Below are 25,271 nucleotides of genomic sequence, written 5' to 3' on the forward strand. Positions count from 1 at the left end.
GCACATCGGAGCCTGTTCGCGACTCGGTTGATTCAGATCGGCACTTCGGAGCCTGTTCGCAACTCGGCACTTCGGAGCCTGTTCGCGACTCGGTTGATTCAGATCGGCACTTCGGAGCCTGTTCGCGACTCGGCACTTCGGAGCCTGTTCGCGACTCGGTTGATTCAGATCGGCACTTCGGAGCCTGTTCGCGACTCGGTTGATTCAGATCGGCACTTCGGAGCCTGTTCGCGACTCGGTTTATTCAGATCGAGACTTCGGAGCCTGTTCGCGACTCGGTTGATTCAGATCGGCACTTCGGAGCCTGTTCGCGACTCGGTTGATTCAGATCGGCACTTCGGAGCCTGTTCGCGACTCGGTTGATTCAGATCTGCACTTCGGAGCCTGTTCGCGACTCGGTTGATTCAGATCGGCACTTCGGAGCCTGTTCGCGACTCGGTTGATTCAGATCGGCACTTCGGAGCCTGTTCGCGACTCGGTTGATTCAGATCGGGACTTCGTAGCATGTTTGAGATTTTTTTAAATTCAGATCTGGACATCGAAGCAGGAAGTGTTTGTCAAACAGTTAATTGGTAATAAATTAATATTTGGACTTGAGGCTTTTTTAACCTGCCGATTCAGCATGTACATGGACCCACACACAAAGGTGGACACACTCTAGACGGGTGTGCCAGGTAGGGTGACCACCCTTCCCGTGTAGCGCGTGCGCGCACAGCGTTTGAAGCCCAATACATGCGTCCCACAATTTGAGACTGCATAATCAATGCTTGCTCAAAAAAAGTTGGTCGCTATATCTGGAGTCACCAACCCATCGATCGCGGTCGACAAGTCGATCTTGGAAGCATTTTAAGTCGATCGCGAAGATTTTTCAAGATCTGAGAAAAAAAGGTGTGACCCTCCAGTGCGAGTTGGGAGGTGCGAGCCTCCGCTGACTGCGCACGCACCTCCCGAAACAGATGAGACATTTATACTTGACACAACTGTTTTAGACTGAAAACCAGACCATACAAATTATTTAGACGCGGGTGCCGGTGTGATGAGATGTACTAATATCCGTCTGCTCGGGCATGATTGTTTTAGGCCTGTAATTGATTGATTTTTGAGGTAATAGGGATGGCACGGTTCGCTGAAAAAAAAAACCGTTCGGTTCACCACACACGGTTCGGCACGCGCTTCAACTTAAATCTGACAAAGCATCTGTAATATCATCTGTAATATGGCTTGCTATAAATGGCACGTAAAAAAACCAGGGTTCAGCTAACAAATGTTTCTATTGATGCATGCGCATTCTGGCTTCCCAGACATTACAAAAACATGAAAAAAATAAAAAACCCTGGACAAATCATTCACTCTTGTTCAACGCGAATGCTGTATATGAGCAGTAATTTATTCCGTCATCACCTGGGTGCTGCTGATATCTGTGTTTAAACTAAACTCATTTAAGCTTTGTCAGTTTAAACATTTAAGAGCCAGAGGCAGCGAGTTCGCGCGCGCAGTGAGAAGATTTGTGCATGCGCTCATCCGAAGCGCGCAGACCTGCGCCTCAGCACGCGCGCAAATATAAGATCTATATTGAGCAACTACAATTCATTTTAATACTATAATTATGTATTATAATTTATTTAAAGTGAATAGATTGTAATGAAAAATAAACAAAATGAAATAGCTAAAGTTCAAAATTATTGTATTTGGAAGAAAATTATTACATTTAACAATTAACTACATTTTGACACGACCTGCAAATTAACACTAGGAGTATGGTTGGACGGAAGCAGTGTGACAAAAATACTATCCCATAATTTTGCACAGTAATCTGACAATAAATGTGTCACACCCAGATTTTCATATGCACACCCAGAGTCTCTTTTCTGGCTACACTACTGATCCAAAGTAGTTTGACCAATAACATGCAGGTATGTTACAAATACACGTACATGTTAGGTGTTTCATTCAACTTGAAGCGTCGCTGCGCCAAAGTACCAAGAGATTGATTTGAATACACAAGGAGCCGTCTGCTCTGCTCTCTATAGCTCTTATGAACGTCATACAATGATCGATCTGCACAGCGCAAACAGCCAAAATCAGGATATTTTAGGCAATATAGAAATCCTGGCAAGGACACGTCCTGGGAAAATGGCTCATATGGTCACCATAACAGCCCATGATAGGTGTTTTTTTTTTTTTTTTGTATGGATACAGAGAAGAGCTAATTATCTCAGGGAGTGTTTATAGAGTGTATTATGAGAGGAACAGGTTGAGTGAAAGGTGAAACCACTTTCTGTTAATAGGGCCAGTGGAAATCTCTGGCCTGTTTGCAATCCTCTTACTGATGAACATCCTTAAGCAGACACAGGGAGAGAGAGAGAAATTGTAGAATGGGTTTGGAGAGCAAGAATTTTAAGATGGTAGCTAGTACGAGTAAACAATTTCATTTTCTTTAAGGTACTAGATTAACTAATACCAACGTTTCAGTTTGGCTATACCATGTCAAAATAATAATCAATTGTCAGACAGTTTAGACTGTCCTTTTAAAGTTAACAGTTAAAATAATAAAGCAATAATGCATTATTTAAATAAACTTCTTTAGATCAAAGAGTGAATATTTCATTTACATTTTGAATTGAAATGTTCCATTATGTTGCTAATAAAAAAAAATGGATTGGTTTGTTTGTAGCTGGACAAAAAAAATACAAATAAATAATAATAATAATAATAATAATAATAATATATATATATATAACATTTATTTTATTTTAATATATTAGTCAAATATAAAATTCCCCAAGACATTAAGTATATTTTCTCTGTTTAGATCAGAATTTACTTCTTCTTTTTGTCCTGCATAATGGACATTTATTTTCTTATCTGGCATACTATATAGAACAATTCTCGGTGATTGTGGATATTGCTACTGTCATGTGTAAAGTCATATTTATTGTATCCATCTGGTCTATTTAATAGTTTTAGTTGGATACCAGTGTAGGTTTCCCCCACTGTGACCTGAATAGCGCTACAAACTCTGACGTGGATATAAGCTCTTTTACAGCTAAAGCCAATTTACAGCCTGATTAGTCCAGATCTGTCTGCCCAACCCCTCAAAGCTCTGGCCTGGGAGCTCCACTGCGGACGGAGTACAGTTAATTAAAGGTCCAGGAAGAGAGAGATGGAGGCAGAAGGTCTGTGAACTGCTTAAATAAGCGGTCAGACATAAGACTGTCATCCCCCTCTCATATTAAAGTCAATTATGAACTGTCATGGATGCTTACAAGAGACGAGCTAAGGTCTGTAGCAAGATTTTTAAGTTTAAAGACCAAAGAACAATAACTATATTAGCATCCACACCAACTCACAATTACATCTGTTGATCATGAGCATGCAATGTGGTTTTGTCACCTGTTTCTTCAAAATACTCCAGCTCATTGGAATGATTCTAATTGGCTGATTATGAACTACTGTTACAGTATGAAAACCCATTTCCTCTATGGAATAAAAAAAATGTCATTGTAACTTTATCTTGCAATCCTGATGAAAAAAACAACTGAATTTAAAAGTCATGGCTGAAAAAATAAAGAATTGTGAGATTTCTGAATTCAGGGGAAAAGATAGAACTGTGCGATGAACTTGGAATTGCAAAAAAAAAAAAAAAAAAAAAACCTTTTGAGGTTTATGATTTGTGACAAAAAGTCTGAATTCGGAGTTTTCTTGAAATTTTCAGTTGTTTTATTCTATGGCATAAACATGCTTCCAGTAATGCTTGAATTAACAAAACAAAACAAAAGAGATGGAGAGAATCATTTTCTAACTAATTAGCAAATTCACACATGAAAAGAGTGAGGGAAGACAAAAAATGAGGTTGACATCCTGTTTATTTCATTCAGTTCTGTATAAACTGATATATTTGTTTACAATAAGAGGAACGTTGACATTTGTAAGAATCAGTTGTACACAATTTACAGATCACAAACACAGCTTCCTGTGTGAATTTAAGATTGTCATACCGAAAATATATAGCTGTTTTCAAACATCTTTTGTCTACCCTTTTTTCCAATCATGGGATTGTATTAACATAGGAACCTTTTTTTTTTCATAAAAGGGAACAAAAAGCAAAATAAGTATAACTGTCATGTAATATAACTTGCAAAATCGTAATAAAAGCTACATGCACAAAGCAATAGGAGTACACATACCCGAACAGACATTAAGGACACAAGTGTGTGTTTGTATGCAGTATATGTGTCCAATTTTACATGTGGAACAAAAACCTTTGAAACTACCTGAGTATATAGCCATGACACTGACATTACTGCACGCAAATCTCAGGAACTTGTTTTGAACAGGAAATTAAATTCAAATAATGACATGATCTAATGCAAGAATATAAACCCACCAAATGTACGGCAATTTTCTTTGGTAGAACCGTGTTGCCATTTTAATAACATTGACCTGAGCCCTTAAAAACCACTGTTTCACTACAACCGAAGATTCAAACAGACAATCATGATAGCTATAAAAAAAACTAGAAAGTGGGATTATCCTCATGTTTTATGGAAGTGATTCAGACTTGCATAACGACTCTTTCTCATTATCATTTGTTTAAGGGCTCAGTCTTTCAGGAAAGCTGGCTGTCATCGAGACCAGAGGAAGCACACGTGAAGCGTCCAGCCAAACCATTTATGTAAGAATCTTTCATCTGCTGCTTATACTAAATAAAAACATTCAAGAGAATTAGCTTTCTGTTTTTGTGGAAAAGCATGCGATTTTGTGAAGGAAAACGGACTATTCCCACCAAATGATAACGAAACTTCTCTGAGTAGTTTGCTATGAATTACCAAACAGTCTGCAGCAGTTGAGACATGGCTATTCTTGAAGCCCGTGAGACCCAGTGTTTTTCCTCTTCCTGTCTTGTTTCTTTTCAATCATGCTTTCCTTTTCCTTTCTTCTGTTTCTTCCCGTTTTCTGTGACCTCTGATGTCTTGCTGGTGCCATTGGAGATGCCGTTCACAGCAGTTTTGGCCGTCTTGAGGCGTGGCTGGCGGCGGTAGGTCTGGTAGTAGAAATTGGCAAACAGGATGATGAATGTGACGGCGTAGCCAATCAGAGCCCACTGCATCCAGGCCGGGAATGGGCAACCCGTGTAGAGAGAATGAGCGGCGTGGCCAATGGTGACGTGGAACTGGATCTAAACACAGGCAAAAAAACAGAAATCCACAGCCTCTTTGAATGCTACAAAGTAGTCTAGAAGAATTTAAAGTATACCAAGAAGTGTTCTGTTTGACCTCAGTAGTGATTCACTGAAATAATGATTCACTGTATTCAACCGATTGTAATTATTTGCTAAATTATTTGGCCGAGATACTGTTTTAAATCAATTTATTGATGAACTGTAACTGTATGCACTATGAATAATGTAGTGGACTTCTGAGAAAAATACACCAGATTGATTGTACATTTATAGACTCAGAGAACGAATGATTTTTTATGAATTAGATTTTTGAATCAGTGTATTTTATTACAAATTGCGAGATATAAACTCACACAACTGCACAATGTCATTGTGAGAGAAAAGGTGAAGTTAACCTATTTTTTTTTTTTCATGACGAAAACAGGCTTCTATAGAATTATGTACCTTGAGCTAAGCAATCCGTATCAGTTTGGTAGATGATAATTTTATATACACCACTTTAATAGGGCAGAGGAGTGCTTTTGTACCATCTGAATAATAGTGAGGTATTTCTTCCACCACAGGTACTTCTGGATCTTCGGTCCAAACGCTGCCAAGCCGTAGTATCCGTACATCAGAACGTGAATGCCTGAATTAATCGTAGCACCAAAGAAAGCTGTGAAGAGGGAAGGAGATTTAGTTGGATATAACATCAAAAATATGTTGTTCCAACAAAATATTGAGCGCTATTAAAGATCAAGCACTGCATATGAAATCTTCTGGATGTGTCACCAACATTTGTTGAGACACAAGATTAACCTTTTGAATATCTGTAACCTTTCCTCAAATCTCAAAACGAGAAATGCATGAACTGTTACTTTTACTTTTACTTTTAAGTACTTTTATGTTTACTTTTATGTTTGCAAATAAATGGGATAGTTCACTCAAACACGAAAACTGTCATCATTTACACACCCTTAATTTGTTCCAAACCTGTATGAGTTTCTTTCTTCTGTTAAACACAAAAGAAGATATTTTGAAAAATGTTGGTAACCAAACTGTTGTTGGTCCCCATTGACTTCCACAGTACGGAAAGAAATACTCTGGAAGTCAAGGGACCAGAAACCCACCTTCAAATGATGACAGAATTTTTTTTGGTGAACTAGCCTTTAAGTAACTTCAGATAAAAGCATGAAAAACACGAAAACATGATGTCCTATTGATAAATCATTCATTAAGGGACTTTGTCATATCTTTGTTCAGTTCTACAATATATTTTGGCCTCATTTTAGGCTTAATATAGGCTTAGTCTTAGGTTAGCATTAGGACTTCAGGCTTTGGTCTAGCCTATAATAATCACAAGTGGCTTAATTTGACAACAATAGCAGTAATGTAGTTATTTGGGTATATTTAGGTCTTCTTAATCAATGGATATGTGTGTGTGTGTATATATACTCACACTGTCCGCCAGGAACCCACTTGATGCCGATCCACCACAGGATGAACATTGTGCAGTGGTGATAGACGTGCAGGAAGCTGACCTGATTAAACTTCTTCCTCATGATGAAGAACACTGTGTCCAGAAACTCCACCCCTTTAGAGATGTAGTACCACCATAGTGCTGACGCTATCTGCAGAAACACCCCGGTATCAGTGATGATACGCATCTATCTATCTATCTATCTATCTATCTATCTATCTATCTATCTATCTATCTATCTATCTATCTATCATTAGATCCATAATTCTATCATTTGTTTTCAATTTATGTTTTCTTTATTTCTCACCATCCATCCAACTGTGTGTCTTTCGATCTACTGTTTGTTCTGTCATTTTATGTTCTGTCAAATAACCATTGAAGCCTTGATCAAGACATACAACCTAAGCTTTGCTGAAGTCACTTTGGATATAGGTATAAAATTATACATTGCAATTCATTTGCAGTTTAGGTATACTGGTAACAAGAGCCATGAGAATGGAGGCGTGGCCTACAGGTGGGGAGACTCCTGACCTCATCTCTGTCCTCGCGTAACCAGGGAAACCAAGCTTGCTAATGAGGGTGACGATGCATGCCAAGACAACAGCATGAGGGAACTCTAACCAACGTCAGTGAAAGCGAATCCAGGCCTTCTGCGTTCCGGCCTCTTGATTACAGTTAAGCCTCGCTCTCACAGAGCTCTACTCAACTTTCTCCCTTTTCCCCACAACTGTACCCTCTGAGGCGCTACTACTCTACAAGATCATGGCTTCAATCTGATTTGTGAATTGATTGGGTTAGTCTGTGTATAATTCACTTTATATGAAACAATAGCATGCTATGTCTTCAATTAAGTAAAAGTGTTTAAGGGAAGACAGTGTATCTCTTACCCTGACTTCATTCACATCATTGGAGTAGTTCACAGGCTGGCAGAGGTAACTGTATCCAGCCGCTCTGGAGCCCAGAAGCAGCTAGAGGCAAAAACACATTATTCATTATTATTATTTTTGTGCCCATAGAATTGTTAATGGCCACAGTTTATTCCTTATGCTTTGGGAAAACATAATCTGCACATTTCAGCGTCCCTTCATAGCATTTTGCTTGTGCATGTAAAAGTTGTACTTGCGAAACAAGCAACAGACTGCCTGTGTAAGAAGTAAAATGTGTCACTTTTTTATTGAAGCAGTGATCTTGTGGCAAACGTCCTTGACCTGTCTGTGGTACAGTCTTGCACATGTTGGGCTGAAATCACTGCTATTTTACTATTGATGTTTGTTACACAGTGAGCACTTTAAAAACATGGTAATGCTAAAATGATATTGCATAACAATTAATATCAGACAGGATCGTTGCATATGTGGGAAGTCCTGCAGTTTATTATTATTATTTATATTATGTTAGATTTTGAACAATATTTAATATAAAATAACAAAATACTTTGCATGAACATAGATAGATAGATAGATAGATAGATAGATAGATAGATAGATATACTGTGTACATATATAATGTACAAATATGTCTTGTTTAAAAAATTAACTACACTACATTAAGTTAGATTTCTGCTTTTGCTTTTGCACATAAATATTTGCAAACAACAATTTGCCAATAGCAAAAGGAAGATAACTGAATTTAAAAAATTAATAAAATAATGATATGATACATTTGCTTTTGTGAGTATATTTTCTATATCTGTATACAGGAGAACAAGCTTATATATTTAAGCAAGGAGCACAAACAGATAAGAGCATTGTGATTTCAGTCTTCATAGTGTAAAGTTGGAAAAACTTATGTATAATGTGGAATTTCTTAATTTTTTTACCATACATATTGTAGTGCAACTGTATTTAGAAAGAATCCTGTCATACCAGTACTATTTTCTGGTTCCATGCAACTATGCTTGTGAGGCCTCTATAAACATGACTGGTGCTACTAGATTCAAATGGATTGAGCGGGAGATCAGCAGACCTCTTTGCAGATGTAGAAGTTAAGCAGCACCATGCTGAAGTTGTACACAATGAGGGTTTTTCTGAGCTGAAAAGGCTCCCGGTTCTGCATGTAAAGGGGTCCGACCCACAGGAAGAGCAGGTATAGAACACTGATCCCCAGTGTGGGGAGCGGAGACGACATCATCGGCCATTCCTCCACACGCTTATCTGAGATTTAAACACACAAAACCCAATTCCAATCAGAATATTTAGCTAGTTCATTTTCTTAAAAATATATGTAAAAAGATTCTCACCTGCTATGGTAAGGCTCCATTTATAAAACTCTACAGAGTCATTCATAAAGTGAATGACTGTCTCCATGGCTCTAGTTCTAAGATGATAATCCTGTGAAGAAACAAACAGAATAGACGCTTTTTAAAGTCTTTTCCTTGCACAGTATGAAGACAATTCCTTTAGGACACAATCTGTCGGACAATACAATTATTTATTACATCATTACTCATGTGCAATATAAATGTGCTATAATAAGATACTGTTAAACAATAACTGAGCTTAAATGTAGGATGTAGGTAACAGCACGCTAAAAACTGATGCTGTTTTTTTTTTTTACAGATTTATTGCACCAAAAGGCGAACACAAGAATATAGTGACAGACATGTACGTGTTACTGAGTGTCACTATTTTAAATCGGCAACTAAACCACATTCCACACCTGAGCGCCAGGTAAGCAGAATTAATATAAGTCACAGTCCACCAGTCTCATTACATAATCAGTCCTGCTGACACCCGTGCAGTATTTAGCTGCCCTCTCGTTAGTGACTGAGACAAACGGAAGGAAAACAGGATAGCTGTATATGGTCCCAATTTTAACTCACATGCAAAATTGTCCAATTCACAGGTGAAACTTAAAGAATAATCTTTGCTTAAAAATACTTGGGGTTACATCAGGTTAAACTAAGCTTTGCGGAAGAAAATAGTCAAATGAAGCAAAGTATGCTTATGCGTGTATGAAATACAAGCACAGTCACAGAATACTCTTGTCTTCATATTCATAGTTATCACAATGTCATAATCTCAAAAACGATAAGCTTTTGAGTAAAAATTCCAACATCATAATTTTGTTAAATCTAACAAGTGTACATAATAAAAATGCACTAAAATGCATTCAGATAAGAGTTAGTTATCTAATGAAGGCATATTCGAACTGAAGATTGAACTGTTCTTAGGACAAGAGTGTTTTTCAGGTTGGTTCAGGTCATCACATTTATATTGAGGCAAGCTGTCATGTGTTGAATGTTGTTGTCATTGTTGTTGTTGTTTTCTTTATACAATTTATTAATCGCAATTTCTGTTGACCAAAACGTTGGTTTAGTATTTTCACATTTTTTTGCATTTCCTACTTAAAAAGTCTATAATTTGCTGTTTAATGGCCGTTTGTACCCCATATAATGTGACAACCTGCTTCACTATTGTGTATTGTTATTTCTGGACAGTAACATTGGAAATGTTCAATAGATTTTTTAATCCTAATAGGTGCATATATGTACTTACAATGTCCATATTTGTTCCTTTCAAAAAGATACTGACTCTGTGACAGCTTTTGTCGCTTTTTTCTAAGATTGTATGTTGTTTAAGAATTTAAACCCTAACAAACTACTTTGTTACTAGTAGTATGTGCTTTATACCTCTTAATACCTCTTAGTTTGATATTTTGTATCTAATGCAATGCCAATCAGACATTTGTAGTTTAGATCAAGTCTGCAACTATGTTTTGAGGCTACTTAACATGCAAGGATGGCATAAATGATTCTGCACTATAAAATGGAAGAGATGGAGCTGTTCGAATAAACATGCGGACATGCAGTGCAAAGTTCCTGTGCATCCCCGCTGAAGACAAAAGCCTCTGTGCGCGTGTGTCAGCAGGTTTCACCAGCATTTGTCAGTCAGGCTTTAATTCCTTTTGATCTACGAGCTTAAAGTGTAAGTACGAATGCCCATCGACCCACATCTGAGGCCGCAGCACTCAGAGGGATGATCGCCATGAAGGTTATCACCACCAGACGCCCCAACTACAAGCTACAATTTGCAACTGTCATCTGTACCAAAACCAGTCATAAGTGTCAATTTTCCAAAATTGAGATTTATACATCATCTGAAAGCTGAATAAATAAGCTTTCCATTGATGCATGGTTTGTTAGGATAGGACGGTATCTTGCTGAGATGCAACTATTTGCTCTACTGTTGATTATGATAATTTTAATAAATAATATATTTTTTCTATGATGTAAAACCAACCATAACAGTGAGTTTTGAGATGAATGTTTCTTTACAGCTTCCTCAGATCAGTACGTTGGGTTCTGGGTTCTTTAAAAGCATTAGTACAAGATGGTTTACTCAAGAACTAGTAAAAAGCTATTTGTGCATCTCTCAAATATTCGCCTATTATATCAAACTCTAAACCTTTTTATTTTAAAGCCTGCAGACAAACTTACAGGCTTTCAACAAGTGCTACTGAATAGTTCCGTTAGGGAACATGACTAATCTCCATTAAAGCGACAGTATCTGACAGTTTGCAGTGAACTGTCATTTGCATTGAAATGCATGCACATTTCCAAGCCAAATAGACTGAAATCTGTTACCGATGCAGAAAAAATGCATTCTTGACACACACACAGTCTTACCTTGCGAGCGCGTGCCTATGCCGACATCAGGTGTTGTGCAGCCCAGGTAAAATATGCGAGTAAATAATTGTCTGGATTTAAATCTACAGTGTGCGTTTAAACACATCAACCCCGAGGTTTGGCAATAAATACGCGAAGTCAAACTGAATGTAACGGGACTGGAGCATATGAGGTAAACGCATCTGATCAGAGTGTCTGACACTGACTGGAGACCGGGCTGTCCGGCACTGAGCATGCGCAGTCGACTCGCGCCATGTGGGGGCTCGTGCCGGTGCGCTCGGATAATTCCTTTGTTTAGGCGTTAAAGCGCAAATCTTGTACGGCGGGTCAACAGACGCATAAGCAGCATTTATCTTAACATAAAGTTTATCTGTTTGGGACGTAGGAAAAATATTTGTAATAGACACAAGGTTTAAACTGACTACATATTTTTGTTGGATCATTAAATAACTTTTTTTAGCCTATTCAGTATATATAAATTATTATTATTATTATTATTATTATTATTATTATACACAGATAGCCTACATGTTTTTTTCAACATCATTATAGTGTAACGTCTAATTCAATATTTTAATAAATTAAATATTTTATTCACATAATTTTTATATTATTTGTATATACATAATTGTTTCCATATTTAATAATGTAATATATTATAATTATAATATTCTTATATTATTTAGGTATTATTTTATACATTTATACATTTAATAATTTTTTTACATTTTAACAAGTTTGATGTATTATTATTTACTTTATTTGTATAAACATAATTGCTTTCATATTAAATAATTTATTATTTTTTCATTATATTAAGCTATAATACATTATCTAATTATTATTCTGAATACATATTTTTCAACATCAATGTAGTGCAATGTTTTAGAAAATACACGTTTTATCCAGGTTTAATCATTACATTAAATTATTCTGTACTCAATTTGTATAACCAATTTTTATATTTAATATTTAATATCTAATAATTATAATATGATCAAATATAATATTATTATTGTATTTAGTTCTGCATACTATTTTAAATAGGCATGTCGTCATTCTATTGTTATAAAATAATTTAATGCAATTTCCTTTTCTCTGACAGAAATATTATTCTGTTTTAAATGTTTATGAATGTAAATTACATTTATACAAATTTAATACATAATAATATTTTATTAATTGTAATTTTCTGAATAATATTTTATTAATTGTTATTTAATAATTTGTTTCCATATTTAATACCTTGTGTATAATCAATATATTTTATATTCTACATCACATTGTATAAATCACATTATATAGATATTCATTAATGTAATATAATGTAACTTCATGATAATTCCTTCCACTGATAGGCCCTCTCTCAATTAAATCTCCAATTCTATAGGCCTACAGACTGAGGGATAACCTGTTGCTGAGACTGTTTTATCCCACTGCGAGAACACAATGTAGTCACAAGGTGGCAACAAACTCTAGAGAACAAGTTCACAGATGGGGTGGAAAAAGGTGTAGGTTTTGTAGGTTTTTAGTAGACTGAAATAATATTTTTTTGTAAAACTTACTAATCTTATTTACCTTATTTTACAGTGTAACTACATCTAAACATCAATCAAAAAAATCCAAATATATGTTTTTATGCAGACATGTGAATCATTATTGTATGAAAACAATGACAATCATAAACTGTTAAAGCTTTTTTTATGTTGCATGGTTAATTCAGCTATTGGAGTCCAATTATCTCTGAAATTAAAAGGTTACTTTTCATTTAACAACCTATTTTTACTGACCAATCAAATAATGGTTCAAAAAATTGCTCGTATGCCATGGCAGTCCCAACTTTTTTGTTATTTTGTACTGTTCTCTGAGGTCCGCTTATAATGTTATAAAGATTTTACATCAAATTGTTTCTTTTTTTAGAAATAGGCAATTTTCTCTCCTGTTTTGACCCCCTCATCAGAATGGGTGGAGCTAAACAGGCGCGATGTAGAAGCAGGTGTTGATCTTCTGCAGAAGCTGTGTTTCTAAAATGCCACATTCCACAAGCTGTCATTTTGGCAGATTGGCTTCAATTTAAACTGTTTTTAGACTAACAAGAAAGTTTTGAGTTCTGAAACTTACAGAATGTTTTGCCACCAAAACCTTTTATTTATCGAAAGATCAAGAGAATTTTGATTTCTCAATTCATGACCCTGTTTAAAGGCAAATTTATGACCTAGTCTGAGCGAGGTGTGAAATGAAAATGTGTGTGTGCAGACGTTGAGGTGAGGAGCCAGCAGGGTGAGGGCTAATTGCATGACGGCTCAGCTCTGTGATCGTGTGTTTTAGCGGCTCACAGGTGTTCGGTTAGCAGCGGTTGGTCTGTGATCATTCACAGCGGGCCGCGGCGCTGCAGGAGCAGATGTGCAGTGATTGAGAGAAGCAGGAGCAGCAGGAGATGATGATCATCTCACCTGTGTCACACTGACAGATGAACAACAGCAGTGTAACATAACACCGCACTGTACAAAACACCGCACTACACAGGTTTGCAGTCTTTCATGCACAGTACATTTGTCCTTAATTTTTCCACAGTACAGTTCTTGCTTCCTCACTTACTGTGATATTTTTGTACATATTAATTACAATAGTAGTCAGAAATTAATATTTTATTCTGCAAGGATGCACTGAATTGATTAAATGTGACAGTAAAATTAGGGTTTAAGTTTGATTTAGACATTGGTTAGGACATTAGAGCAGACAATCATATATAAATATATGGTCAATAAGCATCGAGTGTTTACTTTCAGCGCTGAGGAGTGTTGAGAAAAGAAAGAAAGCTCGTAGGGGAGGCTAGCCTCCCTTCTGGTATATCAACCAATCTTCACAGAGACGTGAATTACGTGATATTAGTTTGAACATCTCCCACCGCGCTGGTAATGTACCATGTACTTATTGTGAGTAGCGATATTGAATATTTGATCGCCAACAGATTTACCAAGCTGACATTCAAATAGTATATATACTAATTAAAAATAAACTGAGAACATGCTTAATTAAATCGCACAACAAGCAGCTCTCTTTTAACACAGACTTTTAAGAAGGGATGGATGTTTGCTTCAAGTGATAGGCCTGGTAAGTGAAATTATAATATCTTGCTGTATGTGTGTAATGTTCTTTATGTTTTCTGACTAAAAGCCACTTTAAAAACTTATTTTCCACCACTGGAAAAAACAGGCTTTAAATAGGGTGAGACTGATAAGGTAACAAAGACACAGGTGAATGCAATCAATGAGCAAGAGTTCAGGCAAAGAATTATGGGGAATGAAGTTTTGAGGGAGTGACAACAGTGAGAGGTGGATTGCCCTCTGGAGGAGCTCATGGGCACTCCAGCTAATATTCATTACAGCATTACTAAGTTACATTTTTAAATATATTTAACTAGAAAAAAGTTATTTGAAGTTGTAATAATATTTCACAATATTGCTGTTTTACTGTATTTTTGATCAAATAAATGCAACCTTGTTTAGCATAAATGACCTTATAAAAAATATTTATAAAACATCCTTTTCTTTCTTTTTCTTTTTCTTTCTTTCTTTCTTTCTTTCTTTCTTTCTTTCTTTCTTTCTTTCTTTCTTTCTTTCTTTCTTTCTTTCTTTCTTTCTCAGATTCATTCAGTTAAGTCAAAGAAGCTGTTTCTCACTTTATGTCTGTGTTGAGATTTCTAGGACATAAATTCAACATCTGTTGCTTTCTGAGTCACCTGCAACTATTGCTCACTTACATTTGGATAGAAATGCATTCTGAGTCATAAAATCACGGGTAAAGACTGCATGTGTTTTTATGCACAGCAGTGGAAAGAAACAAACAGCATGTTGCAAATGACATGATGCAATTTCTTTCTTTTTTTAGCAAAAATACAATAGCATTTTGAAATATTTTGAGAATTTAAAATAACTGTTTTCATGTTCGAATATATTTAGCATGTAAATGATTTTTGTTATTTTTTATTGCCATTAGTCCACAAAATAATGTTCAGTAGTTCATTATTCCTTATTTCCTCAGTATCTCCTGGATACACATGCATACAAACCTGCAAGTTATTTTGAAGTGACTATTACATGCGAAACGTTCATATTTTGTAACTTCATCCATGTCCAGACAATAAAGCCAGTATAGTCTTTCCAGAATGTGAGTTGAGGTCCGTTTGTCTGCTGTCTGGTTCTCATTCACAAACTGATTTCATATTCTGTCTCTAAGGGCTTTTCCCTCTCCATTTTATAAAGCTTAACTGAGATCATCCAAACAAACCAAAGGATTCTCACATTTCAGCTCTTGGGAGTTTAATGTGTGTCTATTGTTTTAAAGTGAGATGAAAAAGAGAGAAAGGCTGTTTTGATTATACAGAGCAGAGGTGATGAGTCTCCTGAAAGCAATGCTGATTTGTTTAGTATGTGCACTCCATTAAATAGAATAAAGTTGTTCTGTTTGTATCCTGCGAATCAAACGCTCCGGGGCGACTGGCACATGGAAATGTAAAGCACCCCTGTATGGCACAAGGAACACAGAACACAGAGGGAACAATAATGAGAGTATCATCGTGAGAGACATATATATATATGCACTCACACACTTTAACTTGGTTGTGTTGAACTGTTTAACTGCTCTTGTTTGTTGACGGTACTTGACCTGTGCATATACTGTGCCTGGAGTTCATGTGTATTGCTTGTGTAATTTTGCGTGTTTTATTTTTTTTATCAGCTGTTTGGACTCTCAATCTGATGGCACCCATTCACTGCAGAGGATTCAATGGTGCGCAAGTGATGTAATGCTAAATTTCTCCAAATCTATTCCCATGAAGAAACAAACTCATCTGCATCTTGGATGGCCTAAGGGCGTTTCGGCAAATGTTCATTTCTGAGTGAACTATTTTTTTTTTAAATATTTTATTAAATATACAATATATATATGTGTGTGTGTGTATATATATATATATATATATATATATATATATATATATATATATATATATATATATATATATGATGGACATAATAATGTCCCAGGTGTGTGTGTGTGTGTGTGTGTGTGAGTGACTTAAACTGCAGTGAGCCTTGGATTGACTGTGTGTTGTGCCTACAAAAGTGATGAAGCCATGTGCGCATGTGAAGTTTAACTCAGTCAAGATGTGAATGGTTCTCATTCTCACAATGTTATAAAGCACAGCACGCTGAGAGACGCTCACACGTGACAGCATGTATCATGTTTTGTTTTACCTGGGTAAGTGTGAGACCATGAGTGTCTATGAAAGAGAAAGAGATGTTTAACTTGAACGAAGCTTTGATAAAAAGGTACTTGCCCAGTATGTTAGTTTCTATGCACTGTGTATTTTTAACCAATGTAACTATAGATCAAAAGTTTACAAGTTAATGTTAGTGTGAATGCGTGCATGTGTGTTTATGTCCAGAGCAGCGTTCTGATTGGACAAAGACATTGTGGCTTACAGCACGTTGTTATTTCAGCTGGAACGAGAGCTCTTTTTTCCAGAGGTTTTTATCGGTTGTAAAAGCACAGTAAGAGTGTGTAAGAGAGCGAATGTGCTGAACATGGGTCAGAAGAAGGGTGCAATCAGTGTCGCATATATGCAGCAAAACAGCTCGAGTCCTTAAATGAACTCAGAATAGGACACACCCTCAGACACAGGCTGGAACATGTGGACCAGAGACACACTATTTATCCAGTCTGTATCTCTCTCGTTTTCTTTTTTCTCCTTTTTCTTTCTATCCCTAAACTCAGTTTCTATTGCAGTTGTTTTATTACCATGAGAAACATTTTCATTTGTGTTGCCAGAGAGTGTTTACAGCTTAGCTGTGTACAATGAGAAATGGTGCAAAATAAAATGAAAATAAATAGTAAAAAATGGTAGTCCAAATGCAGCAAGCAAGTACAGTTACATTGAAATGTAAATATATTAAAAAAGAATGAAACAGAAACAGAAAAGGTCAAATAAGGTTAAATTTTGAAAAAAAAAAATTGAAATAACAACATTACAAATGCAATAGCGCAACCCAGTAATAATTGCAAACAAACTAAATAATGCAAAATAAAATAACCTAATACGCTAAGAAAGTAATCATTACAAGCAATCATAAGTATATTGAAATAAGCAAAAGTCCAAATGAATTACATATATATTAGTATAATATTAAAAAAAACAATATATTAAAATTCAGCAAGAGAAATGTAACATGGTAAGTAAATGCAAGTTAAGTACAAATGCAGTGAACAAGTGATATTATCAAATTAAAAAATATACAAAATAAAATAAGTAATCATTAAATAATGAAAAAATAATCATATATATCAATAAGTCCAAATGCAGCTAACCAATTAACTACAGCACTATTAATAATACATTTATTAAATTTAACATAAGAAATGATAATAATAATAATAATAATAATACAATTAAATAACAATGGCATAAAAGCAAGTAAAATGAGAAAATAAAATAAAATGCTAAACAAAAATAAAATTAATGCTAATGCTAAAATTAAATAACACATCAAATTAAATAACAATGTGCAAAACAGTAGTATTAGCAAACAAAAAAGATAATGCAATGCAATAAAAAATAATGTAATACATTAAGAAAATAACCATTGATTTGAATTGATTTTAACATAATCCTTCTCACTGAATTTAAGAGTCTTTCTCTCTATGATTCTACTTTGTTCTGAATATGTTGTTTTTCAACAACAAGGGCCCAACTTTGCCCTCATCTTTGTAACTCATTCTCAGAAACTAATTATTGTATTCATGAAAATAAGACCTGCCTGTAAAGGTCGTTGCCGTGTTGACAGGCGAGGCTGCATAATCTAGAGGAGGCGTGTTGACCTTTTTGTTTCGTGTAAAGTGATCCAGCATGGAATAAGCACTGCCATCCAGCACGTATTGACTTATCTTTTGATCATGGCCCAGTTTATCAAACGTCTGGCTAATCAGTCTAATGCATCCTGATGGAGAGTCGGACTCATGTTGTTATGGAACAAACAGTCATGACCCGTTCGTCCCGACACCGTGAATCGGTAAATCATACTGCAGCACTCTGATCCTTCTGTGAATCCGCTTCTGTCAAAATAAGCAAACGGTCTTTAAAAACATAATGTACTTGGTCAGTTGTTCCTTTAGGATTTGCCATGATGTACTAAATCGTGTTGTTTTTTTGTTTTTGTTTTTAATCAGGGCTGTAACCATGCTCATCAAAGTCTAAATGATTGCGGTGGCCAATCAAATCAAAGAAAGCAGGGCTTTGCCATTCACAGAAACCGATTGTGAATACCAGACACTTCAGTTGTTTTACGATAGAACTACTGTATTAAACCAGCAGTAATATCATGATGCAACTGATACTGTAATTAAAGGTTTTGTATGTATTACTAAAGCATAAAAATATCATATGTTTGCAGAAATATTTAGGAAACATGCTGTGTGCAAACTTGTTTCTCTGAAAAACAATGTTATTCTACTTTGAAACGTGTGTTCCGTGTCAGAATGTCTGTTTTTGTTTTGGACTGTGTCATGCTGTCCACTGTCAGTTTATCCTCTGTTAGTTATTCACTGATAATCTCATCTTTTCTGAAGCTTACTACTAGGTTGCATCGTGCATTAAAAATTGTTATATTATACTGATTGCAAGTGTATAAGTGCAATCTTGTACTACACATACGGGAAGCAGCGCCTTTTTGGCATCAGTTATGTTGACCTTTTTTTATCTTGACGCATGGATGGCCTTCATGGTAAAAACAGAACCGAAAAGAGCTTTATGTAAAGGGCACCTTGTAAAATCAGTTTATGGTAGCTTGTAATAAATTTATTGTTCTGCTCTGGACATAATGTTTTGTGTATGTGGTAGATGCTCTCAAACTGAGTTATGTCAAGCCAGATTGAACAGTAAAATTTATTCTGCATTGTGTGTAAAAGTTCTGGAAGAAACTGGGTGCGCTTCTCTCCAGTGCTCAGATGGTGTGTCCTTTTTCCCATAATGTGTACTCCAACGGCTAGCGGACTTCCAGGGTAAAATTGGAGCCAAACAGACCTGCCAGCATCCTTTGCCTAGAGACTAATATTTTGTTGGGAAAGTTTCCTGCTACTCAAGCCTTGTGGACTGTCGTGGCTGGAGGGTCTCTTTTGGAAAATTTGGTGAGTTTCTCTTCTGTGTATGGTTACAAAAAGAAAGGAAAAAACTATGGTACATTGAGTTCAGATGTCTGAAAGTGAGCAATGCAACACTCACTCACAGGCAGAAAAGACAACCTAAAAAATAGCCTAAGTTGGTCTTCTGGTCTTAGTTGGTCTCCCTGCATTGGTGTCCATCAGGTTTGGCAAGTTAAGAAGTGACTTAACTATCAAAAACCCAACCTGAAACCAGCCTGAAGTTCAAAAAACTGCCTTAGTTTTACACAAACAAACTAGAGGCCAAGTAAATTTGATGTAAAATTAGTTGCATGGAGACACAATCTGAGGAGGCCAGAGAGACTGGAATGATATGTTTTCTTACTTCTATACAAATGTACCCTGAAAACTCCCACAATCCTCATCTGCTGTTTAGTGTCTTTAGGCATAAAGTCTGTATCCTCAAAGGCTTATTGAGAAATACTGATACTTCCACCTGCAAACTGCAAAGCCCGCTGGAACTCAATATTTCCACTGAGGTTTTTTGGTTAGTACCGGTTTAGAAGTTCAAACTGTTCCTAAGTTGAAAAGAGAAAGAAAAAAGTGTGGTAAAACATATTGGTAAAATTATATTTTGTTAAACTTATTCAAACTTATAACATTTTATAAATATAGTATTTATATATGTTAGTTTTAAATTCTCACCCCTAAAAACAAACACAGCAAAACTAGAGATTTTTTGAAGTCTTATTATTAGTTGTATTTTTTGTCAAGAAAAAATGCAGATAGTTCAGCCCTCAGTTGGCAGGTTAGGTTAGGCTGGTCCGGGCTGGGCTGGGTTAGGTTAGGTTGAGTTGGGCTGGGCTGGGCTGGGGTTGGGTTGGGTTGGGTTGGGTTGGGTTTGGTTGGGCTGGGCTGGTGTTGGGTTGGGTTGGGCTGGGTTAGGTTAGGTTGGGCTGGGGTTGGGTTGGGTTGGGTTGGGTTAGGTTAGGTTGAGTTGGGCTGGGCTGGGGTTGGGTTTGGTTGGGCTGGGCTGGGCTGGTGTTGGGTTGGGCTGGGCTGGGTTAGGTTAGGTTAGGTTAGGTTAGGCTGGTCCGAGCTGGGCTGGTGTTGGGTTGGGTTGGGTTTTGGTGGGCTGGGCTGGGCAGGGCTGGGGTTGGGTTGGGTTGGGTTTGGGCTGGGCTGGGCTGGGTTGGGTTGGGCTGGGCTGGGGTTGGGTTGGGCTGGGTTAGGTTAGGTTAGGTTAGATTAGGTTAGGCTGGTCCGAGCTGGGGTGGGGTTGTGTTGGGTTGGGTTGGGTTGGGTTGGTTTGGGCTGGGCTGAGCTGGGCTGGGCTGGGCTGGGCTTGGCTGGGCTGGGGTTGGGTTGGGTTGGGCTGGGTTAGTTTAGGTTAGGTTAGGTTAGGTTAGGTTAGGTTAGATTAGATTAGATTAGGTTAGATTAGGTTAGATTAGGTTAGGTTAGGTTAGGTTAGGTTGGGATGGGCTGGGCTGGGCTGGGTCGGGTTAGGTTAGGTTAGGTTAGGTAAGGTTAAGTTACTCTGACTTATGTCTCGTTGGCATTTAAGTTGGGAGGGGTTTAGTTTTGTAGGGGGCGTAGTCATGTATTATGACATTTTGGCTGATTGACAGGCCAGCTAATCAGCTCTGCTGGTATTCTAGAGGATGTAATCCGCTGAACTCCGTCATTTTGTGTTAGAGGTAAGCCTCACAAAGCCATGCGCCAGTAACCCTGTGCACTTACCCATAGCTCCCCTCACATCCAGGGTCAATATCCACGTCAGTGCGGGTCACATTAGCACCCGCTTATCACCATGACAGTGCTAACAGGTGCTTCTAATGATGGTGCAACGTGGGAGGGTTTTTATTACCATGGTAACAAGCAAAGAAAAGAAAAGAAAAATTAACTCTTGACTTTGTCAAGTGACACGAGAAAATGTGTCTGTGCATTGCAAAGATAAAGCATTCTGAGAGATGATTTGTCCATATGACAAGCCAACAAATCCATTACAGCAGTGAATGTTTGTCAAATTGAAGCACTCACAAATTTGTTTATAAACTCAAATAAATTAAACCGAGCAGCATTTAAGAAAATTAATTAGTAGCTGTTAATTGCTCATTACTTTCTGTCATGTAACTTACACGGTAAGCATAAAGATGAATGACATCTTCATTAAAATTCTTCATAATTATTCCATTCCTTACACTGATTACAGTTATATAGAAGCTCCTGGAATTAAAGGTTTCTGCCCTTTTTGTGATTTGTAGCACATTTTCCACAAAGTCAAAGCCTGTACAAACAGTGCTTCAGCCAAAACAGCTAAACGGAAGAAAAATAAATCCTATTTCTTACAGCCACAGAGTAAAAAACCACACTAAACAATATCTATGGCCTCAATATTCTGACTCTGAACTGGAAATAAAACAGCAAAACTCATTTTGTGAGGACTGTTTGGTCTTGTTGCTGAATTATTTGAGAGCGGAATTATACACACACTTAAAGAAGGAGATTCTTCTGATGCAGAGATGTGGAGCAGCACACAAAACCGTAGCAGAATATTACTGCAAATATAATATTTATTTAACACAAAAATTAGCCTGTCACAAAGTCACCCAACAGTTTAATTGACACTTTAATTTACAGTCTAAAGTTCAAGACTTTTTAATTTAATATAAGTGACTTGTGTTAAGTGTGTAAATGGTTAATTATTTGCAAGGGAAGTACAGTAATCACCAGTCAGAATGATATGATTTTCATCTGATGTATCTGTAAAAATACCAATAATGAAGCATAAGTTATGATGGTGAAGAACTTTTATGTTTCTCAAAGGTCTTTATTTTGCTAAATGCACTGAGACTAAATATGCTTGTCAGTATTTTTTAGTAACTAGTTACTAATATAATAATTATCTCCTGTGTGTATCAATAGATTGTCTGAAAATTCTTTTGTAACATTATTAATGTCTTTCCTATCACTTTTGATCCGTTTAATTCATAAAAAAAAAAAATTAATAAAAGTATGCATTTAATTCAAAACAAATCATACTGAACAACACACATGCACAGCATCCACTTTGGCTGGATTTGAGTTTCCAGGTCTCACCGTACAATTTTTTCAGTATGTAATTCTTCTGGCCTGTCTGACAGGAAGGACTTTGAGTTCACACTCTGTATTTTCGATTACAGTTTATATTTGATGTGATATGTTGTTTAATAGTATATTTGGTGTAGCAGGTTACATCCGGATGGAATAATTTCCTCCACTGAAGTTCATTTTGGCGGGACTCAAATCCAAAACCTGTAATAGATTCATAAATTATGACTCAGTAATTCACATGCCTGCATGAAAACAGAGCACCAATCATTCTTTGAAGCACAAACACACTCTAGAACATGGACAGGCTGACTGTAAATCAAATGGTTTTGACTCATCCTTCTACATTTTCATGGTTTTGCCTGGACAGAGTTCTGCACTGACACAATGCAGTTTGAAAAAGTAAACTTTATAAAATAAAGATGGATTGGCAGTTATGATAATTGGCCCAGTATTTAATTATTTATTTATTATTTTGTAGCCATTTTTATAGGACTGTAGAGTGTAGACAGGAAAGTGGGGCTGGGAGATCAGGACGTGACCCAGGCCAGACTCAAACCTGGGTCCCTGTGAGACAACAGCTCTTATTTTTCCTGAACACGTGCACAGTCCCATGCAGAACAGCTGCGGGTTCAGCCTAGAGCATGCATGGGTCAAAATAATTAGATTAAAAAACAGGCATTAAAGTCATAGTTCACCCCAAAATTTTGTCATCATTTTCACACCCTCCTTTTGTGCCAAACCTGTATAAGTTTTGAAGAACCAAACAGTTGTTGGTCCCCTTTGACTTCCGTAGTAGGGAAAGAAATACTGCAGAAGTTGATGGAGATTATCAGCTGTTTGTTTACCAGCATTCTTCAGAATATCTTCTTCTTGTTCAACATAGGAAAGAAACTCATACAGGTTTGCAATCACATGAGAGTAAGTAAATGATGACAAAATGTTCTTTATTGGGTGAATTGTTCCTTTGAGAGCCTGGAGGGGAAAACTTTGAATTTGAAGATCTTGGAAAATTATTTTATTTAGTTTTCTGGGAAACATATAACTATTTTCTGTAGCTTCTGAAGGGCAGTACTAAATTTACACACACACACACACATACACACACACACATATATATATATATATATATATATATATATATATATATATACACTCACCTAAAGGATTATTAGGAACACCATACTAATACTGTGTTTGACCCCCTTTGGCCTTCAGAACTGCCTTAATTCTATGTGGCATTAAATTCAAGAAGGTGCTGAAAGCATTCTTTAGAAATGTTGGCCCATATTGATAGGATAGCATCTTGCAGTTGATGGAGATTTGTGGGATGCACATCCAGGGCATGAAGCTCCCGTTCCACCACATCCCAAAGATGCTCTATTGGGTTGAGATCTGGTGACTGTGGGGCCATTTTAGCACAGTGAACTCATTGTCATGTTCAAGAAACCAATCTGAAATGATTCTAGCTTTGTGACATGGTGCATTATCCTGCTGGAAGTAGCCATCAGAGGATGGGTACGTGGTGGTCATTAAGGGATGGACATGGTCAGAAACAATGCTCAGGTAGGCCGTGGTATTTAAATGATGCCCAATTGGCACCATAAGGGGCCTAAAGTGTGCCAAGAAAACATCCCCCACACCATTACACCACCACCACCAGCCTGCACAGTGGTAACAAGGCATGATGGATCCATGTTCTCATTCTGTTTACGCCAAATTCTGACTCTACCATCTGAATGTCTCAACAGAAATCATCAGAGACTCATCAGACCACGCAACATTTTTGCAGTCTTCAACTGTCCAAGTTTGGTGAGCTCGTGCAAATTGTAGCCTCTTTTTCCTATTTGTAGTGGAGATGAGTGGTACCCGGTGTGGTCTTCTGCTGATGTTGCCCATCCACCTCAAGGTTGTGCGTGTTGTGGCTTCACAAATGCTTTACTGCATACCTCGGTTGTAACGAGTGGTTATTTCAGTCAAAGTTGCTCGTCTATCAGCTTGAATCAGTCGGCCCATTCTCCTCTGACCTCTAGCATCAACAAAGCATTTTCGCCCACAGGACTGTCACATACTGGATGTTTTTCTCTTTTCACACCATTCTTTGTAAACCCTAGAAATGGTTGTGCGTGAAAATCACAGTAACTGAGCAGATTGTGAAATACTCAGACCGACCCATCTGGCACCAACAACCATGCCACGCTCAAAATTGCTTAAATCACCTTTCTTTCCCATTCTGACATTCATTTTGGAGATCAGGAGATTGTCTTGACCAGGACCACATCCCTAAATGCATTGAAACAAATGCCATGTGATTGGTTGATTAGATAATTGCATTAATGATAAATTGAACAGGTGTTCCTAATAATCCTTTAGGTGAGTGTATATATATATATATATATATATATATATATATATATATATATATATATATATATATATATATATATATATATATATACACTCATATATAAGTATATGTATTAAAGAATTTGTGGTGCCTAAAGGATTCATATATATGAAAATGAAAAAAAAAAACTTTTTTTTTTTATATATAATGATGTAGATGCAGCATCTACCAGCAGAGGCTAACTTCTGCAGCTAACCAGCCAAACCTTGACCCCCTGCTCTGAGCAGAAACCTTTTTCTCCTGGGTTTTTCAAGACTGGAGCCAATGGTTCTTTTCCAGCCCTTCTTCTCTCTGTAATCTGCTCCTCCTGCCCATCCTGTACATGAGTAAACGCTTTTAGTCTGCAGAG

The 25,271-nt window shown here is 36.8% G+C and overlaps 1 protein-coding gene across 1 annotated transcript; it reads right to left on the bottom strand.

Moving 5' to 3' along the window:
* Positions 1 to 3,848: 3,848 nt before the first annotated feature.
* Positions 3,849 to 11,494, bottom strand: elovl4b (ELOVL fatty acid elongase 4b). The gene is made up of 7 exons (XM_052593236.1): positions 11,269 to 11,494; positions 8,881 to 8,971; positions 8,607 to 8,794; positions 7,529 to 7,609; positions 6,621 to 6,792; positions 5,710 to 5,837; positions 3,849 to 5,179 (listed from the first exon to the last, which is right to left on the bottom strand). Exons 2-7 carry the CDS (start codon positions 8,945 to 8,947, stop codon positions 4,913 to 4,915), a joined length of 903 nt encoding a protein of 300 aa, XP_052449196.1. The 5' UTR covers positions 8,948 to 8,971; positions 11,269 to 11,494; the 3' UTR covers positions 3,849 to 4,912.
* Positions 11,495 to 25,271: the final 13,777 nt, after the last annotated feature.

This window comes from Carassius gibelio, chromosome B23 (assembly GCF_023724105.1).
Source record: "Carassius gibelio isolate Cgi1373 ecotype wild population from Czech Republic chromosome B23, carGib1.2-hapl.c, whole genome shotgun sequence".
NCBI lineage: Eukaryota > Metazoa > Chordata > Actinopteri > Cypriniformes > Cyprinidae > Carassius > Carassius gibelio.

What these genes read in the sequence shown, in the direction of transcription:
- elovl4b (XM_052593236.1), bottom strand. Translation starts at nt 8,947, where the DNA reads ATGGAGACAGTCATTCACTTTATGAATGACTCTGTAGAGTTTTATAAA. An exon ending in ATGGAGCCTTACCATAGCAG is followed by an intron (nt 8,795 to 8,880) that starts GTGAGAATCTTT and finishes TTTAAATCTCAG; the next exon opens with ATAAGCGTGTGGAGGAATGG. An exon ending in ACTTCTACATCTGCAAAGAG is followed by an intron (nt 7,610 to 8,606) that starts GTCTGCTGATCT and finishes TTTTGCCTCTAG; the next exon opens with CTGCTTCTGGGCTCCAGAGC.